Source organism: Rattus norvegicus, chromosome 11, assembly GCF_036323735.1.
Source record: "Rattus norvegicus strain BN/NHsdMcwi chromosome 11, GRCr8, whole genome shotgun sequence".
Classification (NCBI taxonomy): domain Eukaryota; kingdom Metazoa; phylum Chordata; class Mammalia; order Rodentia; family Muridae; genus Rattus; species Rattus norvegicus.
This window is the reverse complement of record NC_086029.1, coordinates 65,496,383-65,516,993: the sequence shown is the minus strand read 5'-3', so window position 1 is coordinate 65,516,993 and position 20,611 is coordinate 65,496,383. Positions and strand designations below refer to the sequence as shown.

General features: G+C 38.4%; 1 protein-coding gene across 1 annotated transcript in view; it reads right to left on the bottom strand.

Moving 5' to 3' along the window:
* Trat1 (T cell receptor associated transmembrane adaptor 1) overlaps positions 1 to 18,252 on the bottom strand; it is a 42,082-nt gene extending 23,830 nt beyond the window's left edge. Inside the window, exons 1-2 of the mRNA NM_001037981.1 lie at positions 18,049 to 18,252; positions 7,294 to 7,404 (exon numbers count right to left, since the gene is read on the bottom strand). Of these exons, the coding sequence (NP_001033070.1) occupies positions 7,294 to 7,404; positions 18,049 to 18,055 (118 nt within the window). The 5' untranslated portion in view covers positions 18,056 to 18,252. The remainder of the gene's footprint in view (positions 1 to 7,293; positions 7,405 to 18,048) is intronic.
* Positions 18,253 to 20,611: the final 2,359 nt, after the last annotated feature.

Below are 20,611 nucleotides of genomic sequence, written 5' to 3'. Positions count from 1 at the left end.
CTTTCTCTCTCTCTCTCTCTGTTTCATTTTTGGATTTCAAAAATCTTTTATTCTTTTTTAAAAAATTGGAGGGGCTGGGGATTTAGCTCAGTGGTAGAGCGCTTACCTAGGAAGCGCAAGGCCCTGGGTTCAGTCCCCAGCTCCGAAAAAAAAGAACCAAAAAAAAAATTGGATATTTTTAATTTACATTTCCAATGTTATACCTTTTCCTGGTTTCCTGTCCATAAGCCCCCTATCCCGTCCTCCACCCCTTCTTCTATAAGGGTGTTCCTCCTCCCCAACCACCCCACCTTCCCACCTCCCCGCCCTGGAATTCCCCTACACTGGGGGTTCCAACCTTGTCAGGACCAAGGGCTTCTCCTCCCATTGGTGCCCAACAAGGCCATCTTCTGCAACATATGCAGCTAGAGACATGGGTCAGTCCATGTGTACTCTTTGGGTAGTGGTTTAGTCCCTGGGAAGTCTGGTTGGTTGGTATTGTTGTTCTTATGGGGTTGGAAGCCCCTTCAGCTCCTTCAATCCTTTCTCTAGTTCCTCCAACAGGGACACCGTTCTTAGTTCAAGGGTTTGCTGCTAGCATCCGCCTCTGTACTTGTCATGCTTTGACTGAGCCTCTCAGGAGATGGCTGTATCAGGCTCCTGTCAGCAAGCACTTCTTAGCTTCATCAATATTGTCTGGGTTTGGTGACCGTGTATGTATGCATATATATATATACTGAATCCCCAGGTGGGACAGGCTCTGAATGGCCATTCCTTCAGTCTCTGCTCCAAACTCTGTCTCCACATCCCCTCCTATGAATATTTTTGTTCCCCCTTTTAAGAAGGACTGAAGCATCTGCACTTTGGTCGTCCTACTTCTTGAGCTACATGTGGTCTGTGCATTGTATCTTGGATAATTCGAGCTTTTGGTCTAATATCCACTTATCATTGAGTGCATACCAGGTCTCCATGTGGAGAGGTTTAATGAGAGAAGAGTAGAAGGGGGGATAAATAAAGGAAACTGACCATGGGCATGTGGGGAGGTGATAGGGAGAGAAGGGACAGGGAAAAAGGGGAAGAAAGCAGAGAAGAGAAGAACAAGAGCAGGGTAATATTTTCTAGTACCATCCATTTGCCTATGAATTTCATGAAGTCATTGTTTTTGATAGCTGAGTAGTAACGCCATTGTGGAGATGGACCCACACTTTCTCTATCCACTCTTTTCTTGAAGGGCATCTGGGTACTTTCCAGATTCAACAACAACAATTCTACCTGTCTGTCTGTCTGTCTGCCTGCACCCCCCCAAGAGAGGTCTCTTTCATGTATCTATCCCCACTCCTCTAAAATTTCTTGGAATCTGACAAAACAAAGAAGAATTTTGGTAGTTCCATTTTATGCATATGGTCACAGTCTGAGAACAAAGGCACTGAGGAAAAGATATAACTTAGTCTCTGAAACTACTTGAAGTATTAGAATTGCTTCTATGTTGACAAGAGATGTAATCTAAGGAAATAAAACCATGGGAGAATGTATGCTGCAGTTCTCAGGAAGTAGTTCACACTGAACCCTGAAGGTGGTAGCCAAATGGCCAATAACTTGTTAAAGCCATCTGTATATTTAAAAATAATGGGAAACTGTAGGTTTCGAGTAATATTTTATGAAAGTAATAGATTCATAATAAATTATTGAAATTAATGGATTTAAACACACTCAAGACAGTTTTGTGCTGAATATCAACTTCATTTTAGAAATTTTATTGCCTACTCATCAATGATTTATATACTAAACTAGAGGTATATGTGTAATATGACATTTATCGTATTTGAATTTCTTATTATTTCATATGCTATGGAATAAAAAGTGAATTTTTGCTGAAGTTAGTCTATGAAAATAAAGACTGGAGCCATCTCAGTTTCTGATATCAGAAGCTAGAGATGGTCTTATAATTTTAATAGCTATAAAACACTGTGATTCAGGAAAGAACTAGTAGGAACCATTTAAAATAATTGAGTGAATCACCAAACAACTGGGAAAGTTATCTTTAGGTAAACCTATGTCGTGGTGTAGACTTGGTCTCTAGAGAGTTTGTTGAGGTCTTTATGAAGTGATCACGTTACTGAAAAAAATGGACATGTTCCATGTCAGTGTTTGGGGAGGGATTCTGAGGATAATCAAATGAGGAATGTACTTGCAGAATATGTCTACTGAGCTGTTGTAGAACCCAGATGATGGAAGTAATCTACATGGGATGCCAGAAATAAAGCATTCAGGAAATGTATGACATAAAAGTACTTTCAGGTTATTCTTTTGAATATGAATGTTGAATGCTGAAGGGAGCCTAGAAAGGACAAAAAGACACATCCCTGTTATCACAAATTAATGGAAGTGGAGAAAAATCAGAAAATACAGAAACATAACTAATATCAATAAACACAGTAGAGGGTGATGTCAGAAAATTATAAACTGGAAAAATAAAGCACGCTATAACACACAGTTACTCTATTTTTAGAAAAAGGAACTAATTAGACTCAGACCATTAGTACTCGTAAGATTTGCCTAGGGTCATGGTTTAAATGAGAGATGTCATCCAAAATCTTGGGCGTTTGAACACTTAGTCTCCAGCTGGTCATGTTGTTTGAGGAGGTTTGGTTGGTGTAGCATCGGTGGAGAAAGTATGTCATTGGGAATAGGCTTTGAGAGTAAAACCCTCACCTACTCCCAGTACTTTCTCTCTCTCTCTCTCTCTCTCTCTCTCTCTCTCTCTCTCTCTCTCTCTTTCTCTCTCTCTCTCTCTTCTCTCTCTCTCTCGATGTGAGCTTCTCACATGGGTTTCCATGCCCCTTGCTGCCATGCCTCCTCACCATGACAGACTTGTATTTCTCTAGCCCTACTCTTTCTTTTAAAAGTTGTCTTGGCAATGATGTTTTATACATCAACAGAAAAGTAACCAGTGCTCTTGGAACTTAAGTAGAAAAACATAAACTCTAGGATGACAGGTCATAGAACATATTCATGGTTAGGAATCAGCCAATATCGGATTTGGTGCCAGCTCTTCAAGACATTTGCTACATGACAGTGTGACAATTACTCTAAAGCTATGCCTATCATTCATCTGTAAAACAGAAGAGTAAAACCTAGCATCATGGAGCGGATGTGGAAAGTCACTAAAACAATGTCAAGACATTTTATAAAATAGCAAAGCAATGTATCCACGTCATGTGTTCTAAACCCATATCATATAAGCTATTCTCTTTGCTCATTGAATTGGAACATTTCCTCATACATGAGTTAACTGGAAATCAACTAGCACTATTCAGTTAGTAAAGTGAAATATAAAATAAAAGTAAAGTTTAACTTGAAAGGAAATCACTGGCATTTCACCGTTACAGAGGACATTGCCACCAGTTGAACATTTTCCTTGTGAAAAATAAAAGTAAATAAAAATACAGACTATTGGGCCGGGATGTATCTACATTGGTAGAGTGCTCTTCGAGTATACACAGAACCCTTGGTTCAATCCCCAGCACCATATGAACTGGTCAAGCTGGTGCACATCTGTAACCCCATCATTTTAAGGCAAAATAGAAGAAAAAGAAGCATAAGGTCATTAGCTACTATATAGTGAGTCTGTAATCAGCCTGGGGTACAGGAAAGCTCATCTCAATACTTAACTAAAACAAAAAAGAATGCCATTCAGTAATAATAATAAGAATAATTAGGTGTCCCATAAAATATTTTTGCAAACTGCTGAATACTTTACAGGATAAGGACTTTTAAAGTAAAAATGTGATACTTCTAACATGAGTATTGGTGCCTAGAAAACATACCCATGAAATGTTTGAGAGAATAACTCTAAACTAGGGAAATATAGTCAGATGTTTCATCCCCATAGTTAAAAAGAATAAAGGATCTTACATTTTTGTGAGAAAAGTTAAATAAAAGTAACTGTGTACAAGACAATATATAATAGCATCTGCTCATTAGATGAAATGAAAGGGGACAAAAGCAATATGAAAAAAGAAAACAAATGGATAAAGGATATTATACATCAGATAAACTGCCAGGAAACGCTGCGAAAGAAGACTTTGAAAGACCAAGGACACCGCCCGCTGCAGGGGTCTTAGAAAATACATGCGTATTTGGATGGTAGCTAGCACATGAGTGCGTGGTGACTTTAGTTATGAAGGTTAATAGACAATGACCTCCTGAAGGTAAGCAAGCTCAGATCCTGCAAAGACCTCTGTCCCAAAGGTTCAGAAGTTTATTTAAGAATAAACGGCATGATTTGAACACTGCCTACTCATCCCAGTGCAGCATGGCCAGACTAAAAACTGTACTCTGTCACAGAGCAGCAAAGTGTGCAAGATCATGAATCAGAAGAGCTGGGCAAGGTTCTCTCATCCTCCTCTGTGATATAGGTGCAAGGCTTGTGGTTGTTATGTATCTGAGAGAGTATGCTGCAAAGACATTTGCTTTTATGGTTCCCCTTTAGGGTGTCCGCCTCTTTGGCACATTTTGTCACAACAAGAAACAGCAGCAAATGGCTGAAACTCTAACACTGAATCTTTCTGATTAACTTTCAGTCGAAAACATGCCACAATCTAGTGAATAGGAGGTTCACTAACAAGATTGACGCACAAACAAACCACGCACTTGTTTAATCTTTTCAAATCAAAGGGGAAGAGTTGAATAAATAATATTCTTAGGATTTAGGATTTAATGGAAGAAAAAGAAAAATACATTCTGATTAGGAAAAGAAATGAACATACTCCTGAAGACCGGATTTGGACAGTGCATTGAATAAAAATAAAGATTTCTTTTGGAAAGCAGAGAGAGTATTCATTTTCAAAACTTATACATAGCTGCTACAGAAATTGTCAAGAAAAAAAGGGAGTCTGTCTGATTAAATGTGTACAGATTACACTATCGCTGGAAGGAGAGTTCCTTTTGTAAGCTATTTAATACACCAGTCAACGTTTCCTCACTGCTGGCTGGCCAAGGTGGAGTCATCTTGCAAGTTTCTTAGCCACAAAAAGTAGCACAGAGATGCTGACATAAAAGTGACAGGGGGCCACTTGCAGCAGCATCACAATTACAGAGCACTTGGGAGAAGGCCGGATGATATGACAATACTCTTCTAGCCTGTTTCGTCCAAGACATAGAACAAGCCTGAGTCTTTAGGAGTAGGGAGGAACTGAGTGTTTACACAGACAATTCAAACTGCCTGCAATCTCAGAGTGAAGAAGAGTATTTGTTCCCATGAGTAGGAAAAGATGGCGGGGTAAATTTTCACACGTGGGGAAAGCCCTCCAGGGTGGGGGGCAGCTGGGAAGGCGGAGTGAGAGAAATTCACAGTCTTTGAGCGCTGGTGAGGCTGCTTCGAGGCTACTCACCTTGAGTCTGCTCATGAGGAACACTGTGAAGTGTGTTCCACCTAAGAAGTGCCTATCAAATAAAATGACCTGTGGCCCACTGATGTTTGGAACCAATCTCATAAGAGCCACAGAAAAGCCACGGAAATAGATTAGAATGTGGCTTAGAGGAGCACCAGATAAAGCCCTCAGTGTTGTTAAGCTGTTAAATAATATAAATATGGGGGTGGGGGAAAGTGAGCCAGGAGCTACGGAGGCTCCACAGGGCTCAGATGTGGTTGGAGCAGTAAAGAGGCTGAGGAACTGACACCTACTGAAACAAATACTCAAGTTACATGAAGTGACATGTGGCGAGGGAAGGCCCTTGGTGATTACTATGGACAAAAGGAAGGAGGTTTAATTACTATGGAAAGAGAGGAAGAAGCACCAGGTCCACGAGGCATGGTGATATGGACTGTATCATGTACAAACCAATCTGCCAAGGCCCCAGCACCGTCCTGATAGACATAAACATTTACTTTTTCTCACGAGGGCCAGCATGGGTACTTTCCACTGGCTGTCAAAAGGACACTGAGAGACAAAGAACTTGCTACTTGCATGAGATCTGACAGCTGAAGCCTAAAACCGGAATGTACATTAACTCACACCACATTTGATTTGCTTAAGAAGCTATGCTGTTAATGACCAAATGGCTGGCATTAATCAAAAGAAAGACATCATGCATCCGATTTACTATTTCCAATTTTCAATTTTTTTTCTCCACCTCACTACTTTTAAACAATAGTTCCCTTTATGGAAAGGCTGAAAAAATAATACCTTGTATAATTTTTAAAAATCATCAAATCTATCATGCAAAACTAATCGGAAAGGGTCTGCTTCTATTCGTATGATGTAAAATCATCTGGCTATGAACAAATAAAATCTGATGCCTGAAGCACCAAAGTTGAAAATTATATTGAGATATGAAAAACTAGTGTATGGCCACCTGGACGCTCGGGCACAATTTTGATATCAAATGGTTATGTGACCTACACTATACCATCTATACCACTCATTCTCAAATACCTCCACCCTTTCAAAATCTGCGTGACAACAACTTCCTGTCCACACCTGATGCGGGTTATCACTGCATAGGAAGTCCCTCCTAAGTGCATCAGGAACCCTCCCTACAGTCTGGTCAGCATTTGCACTAGCTTCACACAGGTTTCCTTAGACATGCGTGCAATGTTTAACTCTGGTGTGCAGACTTAGGTTTGTCCCCTTTCATGAGTTTTATCTTTTCTTTTTGCAAATACTTTTCTGACTATTTCTTTCCTGACTATAGCTCTTGTTGCAGTTTCCCTGCCCTTCAAGTATTAAGGTGCTTCCCAGAAATAGTGAGCTTTGGTTCTTTTGTGCACCGATCCATGTAGCTAGTGTGCAGACTGTATACATTACAGCATTTTAATTATGAATGTCTAGGTGAAAGCCACCTGACTGAAAGAAGACAAAGCTCACAGTGGTAATGACTCTCTGACAAGGTGGTGTAGTGACAGGACTGGGTTCAGTCTGTAGCTTTTCTGGTCAGTGCCGAGTCCCAGGTCTGGAGCCCAGGAGAACTGAATAACTTCAGTAGAGCCTTAGCGAGCAGCTCTTCACCTTTGTCACCGTCTCAAAAGACTGCCATTCTCTGATTTGTTCATTTAGAGAAGCTCATTTACCACAATAACTCCTCTCAGTTGTCAATCCTGAGACAGTCATAGAGCTAAGCTTGGGAGCTCTGTCTCACATCTCCAAAGCGATTTCATTCTTAAATTAAGGGGGCCGGCTCTCAGGGTAAAAATAATACCAGATCTCTCACAGTTACAAGCCACTAATGACATCACATAACAGTATCTATGCCGGAGGGTTGCCAGGTTGCATGTGAGCAGGTACAATGCAATGATTTACCAGAAAGTCCTACCTCGTCGCTGCTTCTCTACATAGTGGGAAACATTGAAGATCAACGATATGACCAGAGCCAAGCCCAAGAAGGCTAGAAGTCCCCAGAGGAAGAAGGGGCATCCAGAGTTTCCTGAAAACAAAAGTAGATATGTCTGTGATACAACAGTTTACAATATATCAGTTTACTTAAGCTCCACCAGATCCACGCCTCCATTTCCATTCAAAACACTGTATTTAGCTGAAATGGCAGTTCACACCAACGAGCGCAATACTTGAGAAGCTAAGGTACTAGAATTGCTAGGAGCCTGAGTTATGGAGTAAGGGTCTGTCTCAAAATTATTGAGTAAATGAATTAATTTCCTTTACTTGTAATGAATGATAAATCTTCCAAAGACTAATAAACATTGACAAGCAGATATTTCCAATTTTCAAAGTGATGATAAGTCCTTGGGTGCAGAATGGTTAAAGCAAGCTTTTCATATTTTCAGTGTTAATGAAACAAAAGATAAACTCAGTAATTAAAGGGTGACACGGGGTGACTGATTATAAAAACTCAGTTCAAAATCAGGATTCTCCTGATCATCCCGGATCTTCATTTCATAGACTCTCCCAGACTTTGTTCTTCAGGCTAAAGTGCAGCCCTCCCCCACAATTGCTTGGTCCTTTCATCAGACTCAGGACTGTAACACACTAGATATTCGGATGAAAACAGTAATTCTGGAATCATGGAAGCAGTTTTATTAGCACGGATCATAGGACCTTTCCTCATTCCACTGAGTGTCCCATTAATAGACAAGAGTAAGTTCACCCTGTAAAGGTCTCTCTCCTTCCATTTTACTTCTGAGTGATAAAAGGAGTTAGGTTACTTATTGCCAGTCAACTACCTCAACTGATTTACAGTTACCTCCACATATTTGTGAGCAACCATGAAGAAAGCAGACCAGAACTGATATATCTTGGTGATCATACCAACATGACCCATGTCATATGCTGGTCCCAAAAGATTAATTCTCTGATTATAACCACTATCAATTAGATATCTTCCCTATGTTGGCATTTATACTTGATACCAAAGAATCAAAGATTTGAAATAAAACAAAACCAACAAAGTCATTGTTTTAAAAAACTCTTTTGGCCCCATCTACTGCGAGAATGACGACCATTCTCAGCAATCACACTGTCGACATTCCAAAAAATGTCAACATCACTCTGAAGGGGTGCACAGTCATTGTGAAGGGCCCCAGGGGAACTCTGCAGAGGGCCTTCAATCACATCAATGTAGGGCTGAGTCTTCTTAGAAAGAAAAAGAAAAGTTTCTGTGTTGACAAGTGGTGGGGTAACAAAAAGGAACTGGCCACTGTCAGCAGCATGTGCAGTCACGTTCAGAACATGATCAAGGGTGTGACACTGGCTTCCTTTACAAGATGAGCTCTATGTATGCTCACTTCCCTATCAACATCATTATTCTGGAGAATGGGTCTTTGGTTGAAATCCGAAATTTCTTGGGTGAAAAATATATCTATCTGCAGGGTTCAGATGAGGACAGGCGTTGCTTGTTCTGTCTCTCAAGCCCAGAAGGATGAACGAATCCTTGAAGGAAATGATATTGAATTTGTTTCAAATTCAGCGGCTCTGATTCAGCAAGCCACAACAGTTAAAAACAAGGATATCTGGAAGTTTTTGTATGCATCTATGTTTCTGAGAAGGGAACTGTGCAGCAGTCTAATGAATGAGACCTCACTTTCCTAACTCCAGAAACAAGATCTTGATTACAAGTACAATTTGGGCTCTTTGGGGACAATAAAAGACTTATATATTGAAAAAAAGAAAAGAAACTCTTGTGGAGAACATAGATGTATATAATAAGAACTACAGGCTGTAAATAGTTTTCAAGTGTCAGTAGATCTGAGAGATATTAGTCCTTCAGAGTTCCCACTCTCTCACCATGAAACCAAGTCAGAGACCATTTTCGAACCTTTCAGAAAATTAATATATAAAACAAAATTATGTTTACTGCTAAACACAGTAAACAGCGTTTAAAAACATTTGTAAAAGATTATTTATTTATTATCTTTTTTATTGTTGTTTTCAGTACATCCTGACCTCTCCTTTCTCCATTCCTCCCTGTTCCACCCCATCTACTCCTCCATTTCCATTCAGAAAAGAGCAGGCCTCCCAGGGATATCCACTAAATGCAGCAAAACAAGATACAGTAAGACCAGGTACAACCCCCCGCCCCCCATATCAAGGGTGGACAAGGCGACCCAGTAGAAGGCAAAGAGTCCCAAAACAGACAAAAGAGTCAGAGACATCCCCTTCTCCCACTTGTAGGAGTCCCACAAAACGCCAAGCTAACCTACAGGAGAAATGTGTTTCCTTCGTCTGTCATTAAGTGTTTAATGAGAATTCAGGGCCAATAAAACATCCTAGCTTCTCTACTGTCTTCTGTATCTCAGACATGACATTTGAATTTTGATTGTTTCTTTGACTTCTCATCGATACTTCAATAGCTGTTTAGTTGCCATTAGAAGCTGTTTAGTTGCTCAGGTGGACATCATTAATTCTTAAATAAACATGTTCAGGCATATAAAGAGTATTACATATGTGTTTATGATGTAGACATGCACACTCATATGCACATGTAATTTACATATCATGTATTCGTATGCATGAGTGTGTGTAGGCACATACTGACCAGAGGGGGTGTCTTGCTCTATCTCTCTCCGCCTTGTTCCTTTCAGGCAGAGCTTTCCACTGAACTTCTGAGCTAACAAGAAACTCCAGTGATCCTCCTGTCTCAACAATGCTGGCTTTACAGACTCACATAAGCTCACACCCAATGCTTTGGTTGTTGTTGCTTCTTAAGTGTGGGTGCTTGGAACAGAGCTGAGGTCTTCCTGTTTCCACTCTTACACATCGAACCTGCTCTGCAGCACCAATTGTTTCATATTCATTAACACAAAAACACAAAATTATATATATATATATATATATTGTTTAAGCTAGTTTGAATTTTATTTTAAGCCAGATATGTCTATTACTTTTTATTTAATTTGATACTCATATTATTTCTAGATCTTCAGTACACCATAAACAATTGAAAATAGAGTTATATCTGACTTCCTTTGGTAGCAACATCTAAAATAATTTTCAAGAATTAATTCTTCAATAATGGTATCTTGAATAATCATATGAAATGCATGGGTTTTGTTTTTCCTTTAAGGGAATATTAGTGTCTCACAAAATGTAAAAACAATAGAAGCTTTAATGATTTCCCTGCCCAATAATTTTATTATCTTATAATTTTATTATTTGTTTGCAATTTCTTAGAATTATTTATAATTTTATTAACACACTCCATCAAATATTTATTAAGCATTCTATAATATAATAACTATCAACTATATCTTACAGTTCTCAATAGATACCATGCCTGGTTATGTTCTTATGTCTCTGTATAAATGTACTTTTCCTGACATGCCTTTTTTCTTAGGCAACTCAAAGAGACAATCTTCGCTGTGAGGCTTTCATTCATATCGTTATACTTAGAAGCCTTCTGTAAATCATTTTTATACTAATTTCACTACCAATCTAAACTATGAACCTTCTAAGGGCCAGACACTGTCCTATTCATCTTTGTCTCCATATCTCAATTTCTCCATTTGAAAAAAACCCTAATAATAACGTTTATCACTCTGGGATTGGAGTTAAAACATGTGAGAATGTTTTCAGAACAATGTTACTAACAGCTCATAAATGTTAGCTACTGAGATTAGTATTATCCTTGTTATAATTATCATCTCACCGCTGATAAGTATGCTATTATTTTTTTTAACAGATTCAGGAGAATGTCATTTCTCATTAAGTATCATCAGCTCACCCAATAACTGGAAAATTGAATGGAGAAGGATAATTATATAATGGCTCAGAGCCAAAGGAAAAGTTCTGGCTGGGTAGGAGGTCTAGAAACATCCACCACCGAGGAAGAGATACCACAGATTCTCATCCGCTTATCCATAACTCTACTGAGAAGGCCCACTATCTGAGCAGCTGGGAAACAGACTTCTGTGCTAGAGACAGTGATGAACTCAGGCACTGTAGCTCTGGTGAAAGTGTTCGTCAACAATACCCAGAACTAAGGACATCTGTCTGCTTTGAATCTATAGTTACCAAGAAATGTGGTGGTTATTTATTTGTTTCTCAGAAACATGAAGCAAGGATTTAGTGCTGATGGATAGCCATCTGATCAAACTGATCAGTGTGTTCACTATAAATACAAAATCGGTTTCCTTTTGGGAGGTTGATTGATTAGGGAAAAGGTCAATAAAAGGTACTTTGAATACTCTTACAAGAGGAGTAGGCTATAAAGTCAGCTGCAAGGCTATAAAAGGTCTACTTGCCTAAGGCCAAGATGTTTAAGTCTTAAAGAGTTCACTCTGAGTGGAAATGACCTCCTGGTGAACAATCAGATTTGCTCTCTGCTACTCTGTTTTCATAATTTGAGCCTAAAACCTAAAGTATTTATTTTTCTTAAGCTCCCGCCGTCCTATGAAACAAAAGCAGATGCTTTCCTGTGTGTTCATAACATAATTCTTCCTTCAGACACCTCACTAAGCAGCTAAACTGGTTGGTTTTTTTTTTTTTTCAGCAAAAGAGTAATCACCACAATCCAAATTACTTCTTGACAAATACTTACTATTTTTAAAAGCTATATTCTTTATACTTACATAGGATAGTAACAATCACGTAGTATACTGTCATTTCCTAAAAGTTCCCTAAGTACACATTTTACAGCTAAGTTATTGTAAACTTAACCCAAATGTTGAGCCATCTAATAATAAATATTTAATGGGTGGATTGATAATTTACTTTTAGTGGAGCTGAACTTGTTACTGTGCCTTAGAAGTAATCCAGTCTAGAAGTCACACACGTCTAGATCTCTTAGGGGATTTGTGATCTTGATCATGTGCTCATCTCAGGGATGTAAAATTGATTTGGGGAATTAAATTTGACTCTACCTAAGTGAAAATAACTGGATTTGTTAAGAGAACAAGGATGGGCTCATATGGCTTTCTACTCCACGGAAGTTTCCAGTTCTAAAGAGAAGGGGAAAGCCTTGAACATCAGACAGAACACTGAGTGTGCTGCATGCCCTAATCTGGGCAGAATTGCAGAACTGCAGTTCGGGTTGTAGTTAGTAAATAAAATCTGGAATTCTCTGTGGCTCTTTTTACATTTGCCTGTTTTCCAAATTTTCTGCCCTTGTTATCAGGACAGAAGAAAATAGGTTTAAAGAAAAGAAAACAGACATATGAAACTCATCACCAAATTTATTAATTATAAAAATATTTCAGAACCATTATGTAAGATACCCCAGATATAAGGATCTCAAGAATGGTCAGCTCTTGGAGCCCACCTGAATGTGGCACATCGCTGATCCTCCTTACAGCATTCCTTAAACAAATCTCTAGGCCTTTATAGTAGTCATGTTGATGATGCTTTAATTTACCCTGATTTATGTGGTTCCCCTTTTTACTACAATATGTATTTTAATACTCCTCTGTCTGGGGAGTAACAAAAATCAGAAAATAATGAGACCTACAGCTCTCACCATTTTTGGAAGACTGCTAAAACTAACCTTTCTACCTAGTGTTTTGTCTTGTTCATTTAGCACAATTTCTATTATTTTGTATACAGTCATTAAGTTGCTATAATTTGAATAAATAAAAGAAAGCCTAATATAAGAAACCATAGTCCAAAGAACTGTGGTTATACTAAAAATAGTTATAAGTTATCCTATCATTTGGCCAAATTATTTTTCAAATAGAAGTTGTACTTTCGCCATTTCAATCCAAAGGAGAAGTGAAAGGTATGCTAATTCATTAATTGCTACAGGAAGATAACTTTACTATCAGCTATAAATAAACAATCAAAATACCAATACCATTCTATACTGAAAGCTTTAGGGTAAAATTTGGGATGTTCTGCACATCCCATGGGGCTGTGTTTCATTGTTTATAAGACAGTGAATTTGTTTTACATGAGAAATTCTAGTCTTCGACAACATAACCTAAATTGTAACATACTGGGAAAGGTTTAGACGTGTGAGTGGGGAGGTGGTTTATATGGGCTTGTCTCCCTCTGATTTTAGCATTTTATGTATCTATTTTTTCAGATACATAATTTGCCTTAGTAATGCGATATGAATTTTATTTTCACTCGGAAGCTTTCACAACATCCTTAACTTCTTTTGCATCTTCTTGATTGACAGAAATGTCTGCTTTCCCTTTGAAAAATAAAACACACCGTGAAAGGTGGAGAGATTGTGTAACTAAATAGAAGAACTTCTCAACAGATCCATATATGTGAACACACACACACACACACACACACACACACACACACAAACACACAATTCTCTATGACTACTCTGCAGTATAAATATCTTCCCACCACTCTGAGTTTCCATGAGTACAGAGTGCACAGAGTGCATCCTCTTGAACCCAACAAGATTTGTTCGACAAGGGCATGTTTTAGAAGAGTTAATAATTAATTGTACTTTCATTTATATAGTTTTTCTTCACTTAAAAAGAACTACATGATCTGAATTTGGCTATACATCATTAAGAAGCCAAGGGTCTCAGAAAATCATTTGTGAGGCAATAACAAATAGAAAAATTGTGCTTATTTCTATCTAGTTTTCAATCACCAAGGGCCAATAATGGTGGGTTTCGTTGTAAGCTCTCTGACTCCCATTAAGCCAACAATAATTCACAGGCATTGTACATGGAGTTCATAATTGCATGTGTTCTGGAAGGAGACCTGGCTAAGTAAATGGATTGCTTTTCTATTATCATGCTTTATTGGTGCAGAAACCTTCACTTAAACAATTAACAATGAAAAGAAGTAAACGTAATGCTTTATCTATTTCAGACCTCAGACTAATTTTGCCTAGGGCAAGTGTATGGGTATACTTTACATAGCCATTCCCTCATGATGCCTGCCTTGGCTTATAAACTCTATTAGAGCAATGGACCTCCTTTTGCATCCCACAATTGTGCATATTTATTTGAAGCATCTAAATGTTTTGAAAGAAAAATGAATCAATATTACATTTTCCATATATCTACTCATGAAATTATTTTTTTTCAGTGGGGTTGTGGTTGTGTTGAACACAGCCTACTTTTGTTTGGGAGTTATAGCATGCTAGCCCCATTTCCATATTCCAAACTGTCACCACCTGGGCCGAGTATCACCAACAAAAGTTATGAGAATCATAGATGCTAGCCTCAAGGGAGCTTTTACATTAGTTCCAGGTTTCCAAGTAAATAACTTCTTTTTAATGCAGAACTTGAAACCCACCAACCTTAAAACGAATGCCTGTCATGAATAGAGGGTATCTGAAATATGACCAGTAGAGATCCCAGAGTGCTGGGAGAGAAGCAAAAGAACATCACAACCTTTGATGTGTGTATTTTCACACAGCGTGAGAATGAGAACAAGATTAGGCTTCCGGAAGTTGTAAAACTTCTCCTGCACAAATCACTGATCCCCAGTAAGCCAACAGTCAGACTGGAGCCCCAACTTCATCCTTGTGACTTGTGACACGAGGATCTCCTCTTTCTAAAGCATCTGGATCCCCCTTAGTTAATATTAAAATTAATTGGAGAAAATATGCCGAGGAGCTAGATGGCATTTTTTAAGAGAGCATGCTACGGATTTCTCCAATGTGAGATCCCTTTGTTGCTTTTGCAATTAAACAGATTGGTAAACTCCATAGATGCTGTTGGGGTTGAAGGGCTGTCCAAACCTCCACTGTAGACAAGCTGCGTTCATCAGTGCTTAGTTACTTCACTGTATACAAAGACTGTGTCTCTTTTAGAGAAGTAACCAGGAAGGACTGTGGAGGTAAGCGTGGGACTGTGGAACCTTTCAATCCATGAAACACTGGAGTTAAAGGGTTTTTTTTGAAAGGTAACTAAAGATTTATTACAGGTGCAAGGACAAAAGATCAAATATTGATTGGGTCCATCTATGTGAAATTTCAGTAATAAGTAAGTCACAAAAATTATGAAGCCTAACTTTCAGTAAACCTATGTCACAAATAATGAATATTTGGTCTTTATGGAGACATATGTGAACATCTCTGTTGGAAATATAAATATATTATATTATAAAGAATATATATATTAAAGATATATATGTATATATATCTTTACAAACTGGTCTTTCTTCCTTGAATTCCCTAAGTCATTTGGTCCTCTTTTTTTCTAAGAGGGTGCTCCCCCATCTACATAACCAATTCCACTTTAGCCCTCTAGCATCTCCCTTCTCTGGGATATCAAGTTTCCACAGGACCAATTGCCTCCTGTCCCAAAGATGGCAGATGAGGCAGTTGTCTTTTCCATATGCTCTGCTGTCTATGTAGCAGAATCCATGGACTGTCCATGTATACTCTTTAGTTGAGGAATGCTGTGATAATTAAGTAAAATTTAAAACGCATAGGAAATTGTGCAATAATGGCCCATGTTATTATTCTATTAACTTGTACACACGTTTTCCATCACTGTGACCACGAAGTGATGATGTGCTTTTTCCTTTGATTAGCTCATCTTAAATATATTGACAGATATTACTTAAATTGCATGGTAAAAACTGTCTCTGGATCTTTAGCAGAATGCTTGAGTTTAAGAGGCCATTCATAACTAGTCAACCCTAGTTCCAAAAGAATCTCACTCTGTTCATAATGTACCTGAAGCTCCAGCGAGCAAAGGCACTGAGAGCCTTATCAAGCAAACAACGGAACACAACAAAGTGTTAGCTAACTGGTGTTCACCACATGAATTGCCAAAGGAATGGATTCTAGGCTTGATCAGTTGATACGTATTTAGTAGGAATGGGGAAGCATGGCCTCAGCTATTATATCAGCATATTTATTTCACTTGTTTCAACACGGGACATGTATTACTAGATTCCTTTTGTTCATGTTAAATTCTGTGTGATGGGAATCATTTTGGCTCTTAAGATCTAGGAGGCCTTAATGACCAACAGTTTGATCTCTGTTTGGGGGAAGTCCTCATTGGCAAGGCTGGCACTCCTGCCCTGTGGTCTGGTGCTGAGCTGAGAAGTGTATGCATCATACCATACCTCATCTTGTTTAGAACCAGTAAGTTTTAGAAATAGTTGAATATCACATTAATGGCCTTTGAACTTCCCCTTCCCAAGCTCCCATTGGCAGCACAGGCAGAGTACTGCTATGTCTGTTTCATACATGATCCTAGCATATTTAGAACTATCCTCTTTATTTGTGCTCTCGTACAAACTGGGAAAGAGAAGGCACGCATGAACATCATGTGGCAGCCTCCGTTGCTATGCCTTATCCAAATAAATGATTTTTTTTCAAACCCTTCGGACAAACTTTTGGGAATTTCTGAGAAATTATAATGTGTGATACCTTTGCTCTACTACTGGCCAATATTTATTGCTATCGAACATGCCAGCCACCTAACAATTAGGTATAAGATATGGTTAGACAAGGTACAAACCTTGCAGGATGTTTGGTGTTCAAGCTCATTGTAACCAGACAGATGTGTGTGGAGCAATGGACTAGTATGCTGTGCTCATAAAGATATTTAAATGAGATCAACCATTAAAAAGAAGCAGCCTAGAATGGGAGAGAATTGCCGTCTGCCTTGGAGAAGCAATTTAGCAACAATGGGACTTGAAATAACCACATATTTTATTCAGTAACTTCGACTCTAGAAATATTTTTTGAAAAGTAACCCTCAATACACAGAAGCCTGAGAGTCGTTCATTTTCCTGCCATTTAAAAACATACATATAAAATGCCGGATACAACAGAAGTGTCTAGCAATAAATGAATAAATGGACAAATTTTAATTAGTGTAATGACTGTTGTTCTGTGTCTTTCTTTAATGAAGAAAGAAATGGTTTTGTCGCAGAGCTGGTCCCAAAGCTGGATAGATGACTTAATGGCTGTTATTATTCTAGTTTTAAAAGGTAAATTGTGTGGCATGCATAGAAAACTTTAAGAAACTTCAGCTTAATATTTTGCTTTTTAAAATAATTAGATGTATCTGATTGTAAGATAATGTTTACTGCACAATGTTCTTTTTGTCTGATATGCATTTTTCTCTTGAACAATATTTGTTAAAGAAATGAAGAGCACATCAAGAATACAGGAGGAACGAGTGACAGGCGTGGGTTTCTAGTAGCAAATTGATCTGAGCTCTCATCACGATCTTTCTCACTGCGGGGTTTCCACTGGCCTTTTCAAAGTCTTTCATCCTCCTAACTATTGGCAATTCCACTGATTCCTGGGGGGCAAACTATAATGTCTAATTGCTAGACAATTGGAATCTATTACTCCTATCCCGTTTTATATTTAAACCAAGTAACGTGAAATACACACGGTCAACAAAAGATTCTGTAAAAACAACAAATCTTCAAACGCCGCAATGACCAATGAACATCCATCACTAACTGTGATAGCTTTATTGTCAGGAGACACTGCCTATTTCTTTTTTCTTTACGAGCAAATAACCAATATAACCATTGGCGCAATTTAAACCACTTTCTAACCATATGAAACATCGTTGTCCATTATTTTTAAAATACCATGTTAACCAGTTTACTTTCCCACAAGTAAATGTTTCATTAAGACTGAGAAATTATTACTAAAGACTATTATTATTACTAAATGAACTGTGAGGCATAGCAATGAAAGACAAAAAGAATTTAGACCGCTACTCACCTGACATGCTTGTCTTTTTAGAAGAACCTGTGTGCAGCCATGAAACAGATTGGTAGGCTAAGAATTCTCCCACCAGCTTTTTTCCTTAAGTACCGTTGTTCTGTTATGTTAGAAACAGCACAGCACCAACATATATCTTTATCTGTACTCAGGTGTTTTTTTTTTCTCCGCTGTTTCTTTAACTCTTTTGTGTGTAGTTTGTTCAGTTATAAACAGGAAATGTGGTGATAGAGGCTTCTAGAGTTTAGGTCTGTAACAAGTAGACTTAAATGGTTGTGAAACGTGGGGAGAAAAATCCCCTGTGTTTCTGCGTGCCAAAAGGTGAATTTTTATCACTACCAGAGTCTGATTTAAAAATGAGAAATCAAGGCAAAATGTGTGACGGTCAAATTCACTATGTCTTGAGAAAAATCCAGGGGTCTCCTCATATCGAAGTTCCCCCGAAAAGAGAGTGAAATCTACTAAAATGATGAGCCAAGAGTAAGCAAGCCTCAGTGTGTGCTCACTCTGTCCTTGGACATGATGACTAGAAGGGAATTAATAAATTCTGAGTGCCTACTGGGTAATAGATGCCTGTCAGAGGCACAGCATCATAGCAGGAGACCAGGGGTCTGCCTTACCCACTAGACGTCACAGTAGGCAGCATGAGTCACTCTGTGCAAGCCAGAGTCATCAGGAAAGTAAGCTCTACCAACATCCCAGCCTCCGTATCAGAATTTCTTAAACATCTGTACGTAAATGTGCTGTGTAGGAGTAGCTCAGTGCACTGGTGCATAATCCGTGGAATCAGAACTTTTGGCATGGAGCAGCCCTGGGTATTTTGTTATCCTTTTAAAATATGAGATTGTTAAGGAAGAAAAATGAAAATATTTATTTGAAGGCACTTTCTTTATTAATATACCTATTATCTAAGATGGTTTCTTTAGTTTTAAAACAGCAATGTAACTGACATAGCATACACACATACTTATGGGATATGGTATAATTAGGCACACATATTCAGTAACTAATGATAAAATCCAGGTAATTAGCTTTCACCTCTCCTAGCATTTATAATTTCTGTGTGTTGGAATGTGGACTTGTCCAGATATTTTTAAGTACGTCATAAATTGTTACAGAATATAATCATGGGAGCCAGTTCTCCTTCCATTGTGGGTCTACATGGGCAACTCGGAATGGGCACCCTGAGCCCTCTTTGTTAGCTCCGGAACATACATTTAATAAAACGCTTTTAAGAATTAGAGTAGAGCATCTTTTAGTATTTTTTAGTTTCAAATCAATTGGAGTCATCAGGAAAATAAGCTCTACCACCATCCCAGCCTCCGTATCAGAATTTCTTAAACATCTGCATGTAAATGTGCCATGCAGCAGAAGTTAAATGCACAGCTGTATAATCTTTGCAACCAGAACTTTTGGTGTTTTTAGTTTAGAAATCAATTAACAAATTAATTTCTTCTATTTAAGTGTTTCCTGCTTCCCATTATCTAGTCATACTACGTCCCCTCCCCTTCCTGGTCTCCAGTGACCCTTAACCTCTAAATTTGGAAGCTCCATTTTTTCCTTCTATGAATGACGGGAAAGTATCTAAATTTGCCTTTCTATAACTGCATTATTTAAATTAGTGTGATACCTTTCAATCCAATCTGTGTTGCCGTAGAAGATATTTTATTCTCGTTAATAAAGTAACACTGTTTTGTTCACATACAGTATGCTCATTCTTTTTTATTGGTTAAATAATATTTAATTTAGTATATACCACATCCCCTTATGTGCTCAGGTGCTTGTAAACTATTGACGGATTCCATAACCTTGGCAATTTGAATAAAGGTTCTCTGGATGATGTTTTGAGGAAGTCAGACATACAAGATAGAGTTAATCTAATTAATCACTAAAACTTCAGAGCCTGGAATTATGCTCTACCCATTTTAGGTTTCAGTAAATGTTAGCACGCTGTGGAAAATATAGCCCAAGGGGTGGGGTTTTCTGAAGCATCTTCGCTCCTCTATAGACCATAGGAGCCAAGGTACCGTACTTGTGGCTCTAGGATGGACTTGGCTAAATAGTAGGCATTTTTCACTTGATTTCCTTTTCCCCAGAGTTGTGAATAATCAAACCAATGTTTAAAACGAAAAAACACTAAAAGATACTCTACTCTAATTCTTAAGGGCATTTTGAAAGTATGTTCCAGGACCAGCAAGATGGCTCAGTGTTGTCATTCTAGACACACAGTGGAAGGAGAACTGGCTCCCAGTATTTTTTACACACTACTTGGCATTAGGAAGCTCTTGGTGTTAGTTGAGGCAGAAGGAAGGGCACGTTGGCTTACTGGAGTCAAAGAGTACCAAAAAGTCACACCATGCAACAGGCCTCAGGCAAAAGATCTATTGAAGGAACTATTTCTTCATCAGTCACCATGACAGAGTCTGTGGAACAGACCTGGCTGACAATAGACTAATACTTCAGAAAAACAATAGGATTTGGTTCGTTTATAGTTTAGAAAGCAATGAAGAATTAGAAGGTTTCATTCTAGAGTGAGAGAGAGGGAACAGTGAACATGAGATAG